The sequence below is a fragment of the Oncorhynchus clarkii genome, chromosome 7 (assembly GCF_045791955.1).
Source record: "Oncorhynchus clarkii lewisi isolate Uvic-CL-2024 chromosome 7, UVic_Ocla_1.0, whole genome shotgun sequence".
NCBI lineage: Eukaryota > Metazoa > Chordata > Actinopteri > Salmoniformes > Salmonidae > Oncorhynchus > Oncorhynchus clarkii.
The window spans coordinates 61,009,549-61,020,773 of NC_092153.1; the positions used below are offsets into that span (position 1 = coordinate 61,009,549).

Genomic DNA, 11,225 nt, shown 5'->3' on the forward strand with positions numbered 1-11,225 from the left:
TTTCAGTTTACCAGTAGGTAGGTCTATTACTTTAGTCCTTGGTTGGAAATGCCCCAAGGCTGTCAAAATGCTCTGTCTAAACGCTAATACTGTACACCTCACACTCTCTACAGTTTTGGAAACATTTGGAACTTAACTTTCATATAAGCAAAACTAAGAAGTTAAATACAAAAGATACACTTACTGTACGCAGTTTAAGAAAGTTGCACCTGGCTGTATTTTCAGAAACACATGCGATCCAGTCAGAAATGTGGAATGGAATGGTCCAATGTGCAAGGTGAGAGGATGTGTCATAGCCCAGGCAGTGTGTGAAAACAACTAGGTGCAACTTTGCCAAACTGCTTACAGTATGTGTATATTTTGTAGTTGAAAGATTATTTATCGCTTTTATGAAAGTTAAGTTCCAAACGTTTCCAACCCATATCGTTTTAATATTGTTCATTGATCCAGCTGTAGTCCATACCTTCAGTTGAGAACTCAAGGGGTGGGTATACCCCTTTGGGTTCTCGAGAGCTAGTAAGTAGCCTAGCTAGCATCTAAGTTACATTGTGAAAAAGCCAACCTATAGCCTACCTGTGTTTTACTGCAAAAATAACTCTATGATATTGAGAAAAAAAAAAAAGAATTGACCTACTAGAAAACCTTCGATAGCTCATAGCTAATCTTGCTCAGACACTTCCACCCATGTGCAATTAGTCAAACAGGGACAATAAGGGATTACATGACTTTCAAATAAATATTCTTCAAGTAACTATGGATTCAGACAGACTCAGACTCATAGAAAGTAATGTGCATTTGCAGATGGCTGCTGCAATGGAGTCAACTAAATTATGTTGACAGGAAGCGCAGTTGTTGCTCTCTTTTTGCTCTCTCTCTTGACCTCTAGATTAAGACCTTAACCTATTTTAGTTTGTAATGTCACCTAATGTCTCCATAACCATATCTGCAGTGACAGTCCTAGGCCTATATAACATAACCAACCCTGTGTCGTGCCTGCTCCTGCTCTCCCTCTCTGGCGCTCGGCGGGCCATCATTACACACACCTGTCACCATCGTTACACGCATTAGCACATCATTGGACTCACCTGGAATCCATCACTTATTTATTGCCTCCCCTATATCTGTCTATTCCTCAGTTTCATCCCTGTGTCAGCATTAATGTAGTTTTGTTTCCCCTGTCCAGACGCTGTCCTTGTTATGTTTCATGTTGGTTATTTATTAAATATTCACTCCCTGTACTTGCTTCTCGTCTCCCAGCGTCTGTCCTTACACCCTGGGCCTACCACAGTATGACCTTATCTCACCTAATAGCTATTGGCAGTGCATCCATGCTTCATTTTGCTTTCTAGTGTAGAGGAACTGAATACCTGCTGATTTGGTTAGATTGGGGGATAGGCACTACTGTGTTTTTGCGAAGATGCTCACTCTACTCTTGAAAGTTGGCACAATCTTTGCATGCATTACACGAGCGCAGGCACACACTTCTCCCTTCAATGATGGATGTGTTTTGTCAGCATGTAAAAAAATTGTAATAGGGAGAGAGAAGAATGCAGTAAATTGGGATAGTACTGCTAATTAAATGATTTCCATAATTAACTGTCATTAAACAGAGATCAATAAAGCGGTGCAAGGATGGAAACAGGGTCCATACCTTATCCACTGTTTTACAAGGAAGCTTTAAACGACCTCGTATACTCCACTGCGCTGAGGCACGTTTCCATGGGAACGCAGGATGGCGTGGAGGATTTAAGGCAGCTGAGCAGTATATTTTATTCCCCCTTTTTATGCGTTTCTGTCTTTATTTAGATTTGATCTGTCTTTGGCTGCCTGGAGTATGACTGATCTGAGATAAAACTGTGCAGAGAAAGGGGTGTGGAGGGGGGGAATTTCCCCATCTTACCCTTGGGTGCAAATTAATATGACAACAGTATTGTCAGATACATCAGGGAGTGAAGGCATTTTGGAACATACATCATCAAGAGACACTCAGGAAAGCCTTGTAGACTCGTTATAGTAGATAGCAGCCAGGGATCTTCATGAGCCCCAGATGGACCTTAAGATAGGCAAACATAATATAAACCGAGAGTGAGAGTGAATGAAAAGGAACAGATTAGGAAAGGAGGGATGGACTTGTTGTAGAGTGCTGGTGTGATATGCCATGCTATAGTTGAGAGGTGGTGTGATATGCCATGCTATAGTTGAGAGGTGGTGTGATATGCCATGCTATAGTTGAGAGGTGGTGTGATATGCCATGCTATAGTTGAGAGGTGGTGTGATATGCCATGCTATAGTTGAGAGGTGGTGTGATTCTCAAAGAGGTGGTAGCTCTACTGTTTGGGATTTGGCACAGAGCGACTTCATTTCTCCAGAATGTGTTTCCAGACCGTGTTTCAGACTCAGAGCAGGCTGTATTAGACCATTGATTTTATAATTAGCTATTTTCCTCCAGAGCTCTTTTCCTCCAGAGCTCTTTTCCACCAGAGCTCTTTTCCTCCAGAGTTTTGGAGAATAGTAATGGACGAAGAGTAGAAATTGGCAAAGAGGATCAGAGGCAGAGGAGCAGACAGTCAGATGGATCCTCCGCTCCATCCAGCCATTCTGTGATAAAGTGCATGAATGGTTTGTCTTAACAGTACCTCATAAAAATCACAGGAGTCAAGCATCAATCAATAAACAGGTAGTGTTTTATAACAGAAACGACTCTGCACCGTGTCAAGCACTCAGAAAGTAAACTTCACAGTCAAATGGATAAATCATTAAGTAAAAGAAAACCACAGAACCAATAGACACAACATGTTCATTCTATGACTCCTGTGAACACTTTTACAGATCTGCAAACATTTTTAAAGCCTACTCACAAATCGGGCTAGTTATAGCACCTAGAGAAAATGCATACCTAGATAAAAACAGTAACCTTTTCAAATAGACACATTGCTTTCAATAAGAAACCTCTCATTTCAAATGTAGGTCTACAGCTAGCATCTGCTAAGTTGTATGGCCTAATAAACCATTGTTCCATTTCTATGCAAACATCAGTTGAGACTGTGCTCATATGAACACGGCACAATAGTCACCTTTCATGCAAAACATGTTTTAATTTCCAACATTGAATCTTTACCAAACCACTAATATAATGTAAACAAACAAAAAAATCTAAGAGAAAAAGTGCCAAATAGTTTTTTTAGTTAGAATATTTTTTGTAGAGTAACTCACCACACAACCGATACAGTCTTTAAAAAAACACACTCATCACACACAACATCCCAAGCCAGATTCATAATCGTATACATATTGTATCTCTACAGCACAGTTTGTCTGCATGGCTGACTGTAGCCAACAATAATATAGGGCCTACATTGTAAACTATCAAGCAACTTGTCCTCTGTCCTCATTGCTGTTACCACAAGGGGGAGCCGTCAGCAAACTCACTATGAAAGAGGAAGATGAAGAGAAGAGAGAAATAGTTAGATGATGCGGAGTGGATGGATGCTTGCATGAAAGAGAGAGGGAAAGGGCATAATGGTTATAATGGTTAGAGAGAGAGAGAGAGAGAGAGAGAGAGAGAGAGAGAGAGAGAGAGAGAGAGAATAGTGATGATGTGGTGAATACTGAACACTGTGTGACTAGTGATAGATCATCCCCACACTGCTTCCAGGCAGCACTGGTCTTTATTTCCCCCTCCCGCCCTTCCTGTGTGGCTCTACTCCCACTGGTCTACTCCAGCTGATGCATTACCTCTATAACACTCACATTAGTTTTGGGGAGGAAAATCATTATCATTTTACAGATGCTCTTATTCCCGCTGTTCTTTAATTCATTGGCACTGCTGCAGTGCTTTAAATATTATAACACAAGAAAAGGAAAGGAACAGGGTCGTTTTAACAGCAGTCAGCACTGTGTATGGACAGTCAGCACTGTGTATGTACAGTCAGCATAGAAATTGGTTAGGTTGGAAACGGAGGAGTGTTTGGGCCGAAGGCCAGAAGAGTCACCTTAGCATGGGGTTGGTGAGGTCTGGCAGAATCAGTGGTGTGTCTTCACCCTTACTGGTCTTGTTCTGCTCTTCCTCATCCTTAGTCCAGATTGATAGAACACACACACATACACAAACACACACACAATAAAACAACTCCAGTGAGGATTTCAGGGATATTGATATGGTGATTTTAACTGATTTGATGTCAGTATGTTTTGTTGATATTAAAATGCTTGGTCTGTGTTTCGGATGTGCTATAGTCTTATATTTAGCTGTTTCCATTATGTATTCTCTGTGTTTTGGTGGTATTTAGTTTGACATTGGCTGTGATATGGTGGCCTACCGTCTCAGTCTGGAGACACTTCACACTACGGTGAGAGGAGCATTCCAGGGCGTCGCTCCAGTAGTGTAGTCTGGGTGTCCGGTAGGGTAGGGGAGATGCAGGCATCTCATCCTCAGAAGAGGGTTTCTCATCCTGAGATGGAGTGTCAGCGCCACGAGCTGCAAAGGAAGACATGGTGTCTTTTGAATATGATGTCATGAGCATCCAAGAATGGGACAACGTCTGTACTATACTGTATATGACTAGAATGGGTACTGTGATTGCCTGGCATTGGGTCTGTACATTAGCCTCCATGGTATTAGTATCACTCACTGGTTGAGTAGTAGAGAGCCACTTCATTCCACGTATTGTCTGTAGCCACCTCCAGTCTCTGCTCCAACTGATGCATGTAGTCCAGCAGGTCCTGTGTGTATTTGAATGCGTACACAGCAACCATTACAGGGCATGACAAGCACAGATATGGAAACATCCACAACATGGTTTACTCAACCAAACCCATCACTAAAAAGTATTTTTAAACCTTATTTTGATCAGTGATGCCACACATAACAGCAGTTAAATATATAGACAAAAGAAGAGACACCCGATATAAACAGCAAACAGCCTGATCCTTGCCTGTCTCTCCATCTTCTGCTGCTCTCTCTCCTTCTGGTTCATTCTCATTCTGGCCTTCAGTTCCTGCACCTCCCTGCGGGCATCGCTCAGCAGCACCTGCAGGGGGCACTGGTGTGTTAAGCGATGGCCGGTGGGGTAAGTGTGATTTACAGCCTTGTGTGACTCACTGTGGCGAGCAGTGTGTGATGAATGGGTGTTGATGCCAGGCTGCTGGCATATCTATTTGTGTCTGTCTGTTTGTGTTTGTGTGTACTGTGAAAGAAGCCACGGATGTTTTTTTATTGGGGTTCAGCAAACAGTTTCCCGAAATCCGATCTGATCTGAATGTCCGATGAGGGCACAGATTAGTGACACGATGGTGATGGCAGTTATATTTAGACATGTATGTTTTCGTGTACCAATAGTTGTATATGGTCTATGTGTTTGTGTATGATGAAATATAGCCTACCTATTGCAGTACAATTGACTATATTTACCCTGTTGCAATCCTTCTCTTTTCCAAGCTCCACTTCTAGTTTCTGCCTCTCCATCCTCTCCTCTTGGAGCCACTGTTCCTTCCGCTGCACCTCACGGCTTAACTTCTGCACCCTCTCTTTATCAAGCTACAGCAAGGAAAGACAGATTAATAGATAAAAAATAGGATACACATACACAAGATTCATAAATACAGAAATGATTGGCTGTATGCTAACTGAAATAGGTGGTTGTCTGATCCACATAGGCTCTGTTGCCTCATATGCTCAGGATCTGTGAAACAGAGACGAGTTGGAGCCTTATTACGTCATAATCCTCAATGAAGTAGAAAACTTAGCTGGATCCAGAAGTAGGGCTCAGAAAGGGGCTGTTTGAATTAATCTTAGTGCTATGCATTAACCTTGAGTAAAAAAAACAGGTGCCAGTCAATCTGGACTGGGCTAATAGGAATCAGCAAATTACTCAGCTTTTGATCTTGCATTATCCCTCTGTTCTGCTGCACCAATTCTGTATTATGGGGTTACCCCCACCTCTGCTTTGTGCTGTATATGTTTGTATTGGAGGTTGTGCTGTGAATTGTAGTGCTACCCTATCCAGTAACCACTGCATTAACCTCTGCTGCTTGTTGGAAGGCCTCTCTCTCCTGGGCCCAGTGAGCGCGTCCCTCTCTCAGGGCCAGGTCAGCCTCAGACTGCTGCAGGGTGAGCTGGGCGGCCTGCAGCCTGGCTTGGTGCAGCTCAGCGTGGCTGTGGCCCTGCTGAGCCCCCATCTCACGCAGCTCCTGCCTCAGACCTTCTGCCCCGCGTTCGCTGGCCTCCAAACGCTTTTGCATCGCCCTCAGCTCAGCCAGCACAGCCCCGTTCTCCACCTGGGGGATAAGGGGAGATGTTGGTATGTTTTTTATGTGGATTTCTATAAACTTGTGTTAAGTTAAATGGCTAATCATCTTCTTCCCATTGCTGAGGTCACTGGGTACTAGGAGCTGACACCCAATGTTCAGGTCACTGGGTACTAGGAGCTGACACCCAATGTTCAGGTAACTGGGTACTAGGAGCTGACACCCAATGTTCAGGTCACTGGGTACTAGGAGCTGACACCTGTCGTTAGATCTGGCCTTCCTCCAGAGATCTGCTGTCCTGGCACAATTCCACAAGTACCAACGTCAGGGCTGAGTAGGCTATGTAGGGATTTGAACTAGCTGTATTACTGCACGATAGGGAAACTACACACTATTGTTACCTGCAGATTATTTCTCTCCTGTTCTTCATCCCTCAATTGAGTGGACATCTTTTTCACTCTCTCCTTCATCCTGTGGGTCAAAACAAAACAAAGCGGTTGACCCGCAAAGCGAGAGAAAGTAAGAAAGACAGAGTCAAAGTCTTCTCTTTCTCTTTAGTTACCTTTCAAGTTCAGCTTCTGTCTCCTTCCCTCTCTGAATTAGAACCATTATGTCATCTTCCAGCCCTCTGATTCGCTGCAGGCACTCAGCTTTCTCATCCAATAGAGTAGACAAGGTTTGTTGAGAGGACTGCATATCCTTCCAGTGTTGGGGGGAGAGAAGAATAGTGATGAAAGAGTTTATGGCTATATAAACAAGATATATTTAAGCTTTTAAGCAGTTGTAAACAATCCAGATCCATTTATTTACAACATGTAGAATAGGCACACCTTCTGGAGTATAGGGAAATATTTTACTCTAAGCTCTGTGTCTACTGTACCAGTTACTGTCTGCTGATCTATCATCCATTTACCCAGTGTACATATACTGTTATACCTTCTGTTTCCCCTCCACCTTCTCCATCCTGTCGCAGCTCCGTCTCAGGTTGTCCCTCAATTCAGAGATCTCCTCATTCATCCCCTCCCTCTCTCGCTCCCACTCATCCTTCGCCCTTTTGCTCCTTTCTTCCTCTCTCTCCTTCTCCCTCTCTGCCTCCTCCCGGGCCTGTTTTGAATCGGCCTGTTCTCTAAGGCATTCATCCAGCCGAGTCTGATCGTAACAGAGAAAGAGAGAGTAAGAGGGAGAGAGAGAGAGAGAGAGAGAGAGAGAGAGAGAGAGAGAGAGAGAGAGAGAGAGAGAGAGAGAGAGAGAGAGAGAGAGAGAGAGAGAGAGAGAGAGAGAGAGAGAGAGAGAGAGAGAGAGAGAAAAAGAAAGGGAGAAGACCAAGGGGTCCATGAAAGAAGGCTTGAAAGCAGTGCAACAATTTTCATTTTTTCTCAAAAAGAGACCGTGAGCTCCAATCTCCTCACATGTTGGATTATTTTTAGACAGGTAGAAATTTAGGAGTGGGACACAGAATTTATAGGTGAGAACAGGTGGAACATGGTAGTTGAAGTGGAATTCGAACCCATGCCGACATCGGCTTTGTGCTTGACAGATTTCAGCACTACTGCTGCGCCACGCTCCCCGCATGCAACTACTATTTTCAAAGGGAAATGATCAAAACAGGAATTGTTAAACCCTCAACTTGTATGGAGTATCCTCAAGGAACCAAACTATTAACATAGACTGCGCTCGTCTGCATTAATTATACCCACAAACTGTTCTCATGTTGGACAAATTATAACATGACTATGACACATTTATAAAGAAGTTAAGTGAAACTGAGCTATTGTTCATCCATACATCCCCACCTGCAGAAGTTGAGCTCTGGGCACCACCAGGAGCAGGTCGTCCCCGTCCCCCTCTCCGCCCTCCTCATCCTCGTCCCGCTCCTCTGTCAATGTCTCCAGCTCATCCAGAGGCCTGGAAATGCAGAAGGTGAACTGGCGACTGCGGGCACACACCTCGCCTCTCTGATCCACATAGACAAACTGGTACTCCACCGCACTGGGGCGGGGCAGGTAAGAGGCTGTGGAGAGGGAGGAGATATGGAGTGGGGGTTTCTTTTTTCACTTCTCCTGTTTGGTGTATCATATTTTCTTCCCCAAAAACTGATCAAATCTGTTGAGTATAATATTTACCAATTTTAAGTCAATTGTATGCTACATCAAGGGGTTTGATTAGTGACAACAAATGTTATGCTAATTTGCTGGTAAACCCAGCCTTAAAAGGTACTTCTCATTCCTGTGCTAATCTGACATGATGGATGCATTCTTACCTTGGAAATGTACACAGCAGTTGGCATTATTTCCTTCAGTGTACCCCTCAGGAGTGAGTGCCCATGCAAAGGTGGTGTACTCTTTCACTGATGACCAGCCAGCCTGAGTGAGACATTAGTAGTTCTCTATATTGTTCATATCAATAATAGGCTGCCCTTGTGATTTTTTGGAAGTGTTCGTTTGTTTGAAACATCAAAACAGTACAATGCACAAACGCTTATCCTACTAATGCTGTTAAAATACCTTTATAGTGATCACTCTGGCTATTTAAAAAAAAATGTAAAACAGGAAAATCTCGTGATCCCTATAAGAGGAGTGAAATGTACTATTTGCAGGAAGAGAGGTAGGTTGTGAATGTTACTACACCTTGAAGAGGCCTATCCAGTCCTTGTTGGTCCAGTGATGATGAGAGGTAAGGCTGTAGTGGCACTCCACTCTACTTTGGGGGAAATACATCTGTCCCACATTCCGAAATTCCACCTTGGACTGCTTTTCCATGGCAATTAGGAGCTCTGTAGAGACGAAAACATGACGTGGAAATGTGAAATGTGTTCCAGTCCAGTGGAGAACAGCTGATGAAAAATGATAGCTGTACAAGTTTAGGAATGTGATGTGTTCACTGTAACAGACACGCATATGTCCCAATGTTCATAACAAACAACACCACGAGTATGCTTGAGATTAAGGCCATAAAACGAGCTATGGATGAAGTAAAAACAGCAATGTTGCCATTTTACTTCTACTGTGGGATCTGCTTTAAAGGGTATTTGGTTTACACTATTCCATAGTTTTATATTATTTAAAAGTAACATGCTTGTAGTAAGCCTAAATTACAATATTAGTTGAAAGCTACTATTCAGATTGGAAATCTTTGGATGTAGGCATACCATAGCCTTTAGCCTACTTACCTACATATTGACCCTTTCATAGCACTGGTTAAAAGCCATCAATCCAGTTTATAGTTTTAAAGCTGATCTTAAATACAATAAAAAAGTAGAGATGGTAGATGTACATCAGCTGGTGTGTTTTATCTCCATTTGGAAGCCTACAGGCAGTGGCATAATATTTTGCAATGTCATGGATTGAGGTCAAGGGCCTAAAGCTATTCTTGGTAACATTCTGATGAATGGCAAAACCTCTTTGAGTGTAGTTGATGGACAGGAGCAAATATTAGATTTCCAAGTGTTGTGAAATGAGCGTTCACTGTCCATGCCAGAATCGTTTCTGAAAATACTAAAACAAGCAGGACAGAGAGTGTGAGAGATCTGAGCCAGCAGCCAAGCAACGATGATAGTGAAGTATGGAATATAGGCCTACAGGATTTTTGTTGTTGTCATGATGTTGCTGTGATCACCCAAAGATGATGCAACATTGTTATGGTACATTATTGTTTTGTCTACGCATCTTAACCTGTCACTGTAATTACTGGGTAATTGACATGTTTGCTTCATTTAAAAGTAGATTACACCTCAGACAGCCTACGGGATTAATAAACAAACTTTTACAAAAATATTTAATTTAAAAGATAAAGTTATAACGTATGATGACATGGCATAGGCTATAACAACCTAGATTCATTGATAAATGCTCCAACTTGGGCTGAACTGTCCCCTTAAAATGAACATAACCTCATACATTTGAAAGGATGATCATTTAGTTAATATTATGCTTGTGTTATCAATAGGCCTATCTAAATGTTGCCATGGTAGCTTGAAATTAAAGCTTTGGAGCCTAAATGATTAAGCATTTGTCAAGTCAGCAAGTCATACTTTTGTTATCATGTAAGAAATGAACAACATTGATAAATTAATGCACATACATTGTCATAGATTTTTTTTTTAAGCTTACCTAAAGTGGCTACGCAATTTTCTCCCAATCTCTTCAATGCTGCCTATTTGTCAGAGAGATGTGATTGAAATAAAGTGATGTATGCTCGCCTGTCAACTAATAGCAGGCTGCCTGCTACTACAACACAAACACACACCCGGGGACAGCTTGAAAACAGTTGGCTCCATTATGGTAAATGCAGTTCTTGAGAGGACATCACATCCTGAAAGGAATATACAACGTTTGGTCTTGGACTACAACTGCCATGTGGGGCGCATGGTAGTATAAAGATAGCGCTGTCACGTTGAGATATAAAAGAACTGTCACTCACTGCGGCTTTTGAGATCGATTGGTTTACTGACTTGTTGTAAATTAATGCGCAGTTGGAAGAATGCGTTTCCGAGTAGAGTTTTAAATCTGTTCTATTTTTCTCTTTAGGCTACTGTGAAAACAGGCTGTATTTCATATGAAACCTACCGAACTCACAGACGGCTATTTGGAACATTTGCGTAATTTTGATTTGATTTTCCCTGTCGTCAGTAGCTTCCATAGCCAGGTCACTCCTACGATGCAGTGCCTTTTGGATATCACAACTTTTGCTATCTGTTTTTAAAAAGTATTAAATCGGAAAAGGGACATGTTTGACTCTCTGAAAAACATCAGGCACAAGCTCAGGCACAGAACATTTCTGGGCGCATTTTCCAAGACTGAGCATAATCCTAACAGGGTGGAAATTTGGAGCCTACATTAGCCATAGCTCTGTGAGTGTGAGTGGCAAAGAATGAGCTAGGGACATAAAATAACATAACATAAAATAATAAATACAATAATCACAAAAAACGTTGATGAGAGAATTTTACTCGGACTAAAAAATAATGAAGAGATTGTAAA

At 42.2% G+C, this 11,225-nt stretch overlaps 1 protein-coding gene across 1 annotated transcript; it reads right to left on the bottom strand.

Annotated features, from left to right (window-relative positions):
• Positions 1-2,661: 2,661 nt before the first annotated feature.
• Positions 2,662-10,601, bottom strand: LOC139413587 (calcium-binding and coiled-coil domain-containing protein 1-like). The gene is made up of 14 exons (XM_071161114.1): positions 10,356-10,601; positions 8,874-9,019; positions 8,507-8,609; positions 8,040-8,257; positions 7,183-7,395; positions 6,809-6,945; positions 6,648-6,717; positions 6,022-6,276; positions 5,411-5,536; positions 4,935-5,030; positions 4,632-4,722; positions 4,320-4,477; positions 3,993-4,072; positions 2,662-3,428 (listed from the first exon to the last, which is right to left on the bottom strand). Exons 2-14 carry the CDS (start codon positions 9,003-9,005, stop codon positions 3,398-3,400), a joined length of 1,710 nt encoding a protein of 569 aa, XP_071017215.1. The 5' UTR covers positions 9,006-9,019; positions 10,356-10,601; the 3' UTR covers positions 2,662-3,397.
• Positions 10,602-11,225: the final 624 nt, after the last annotated feature.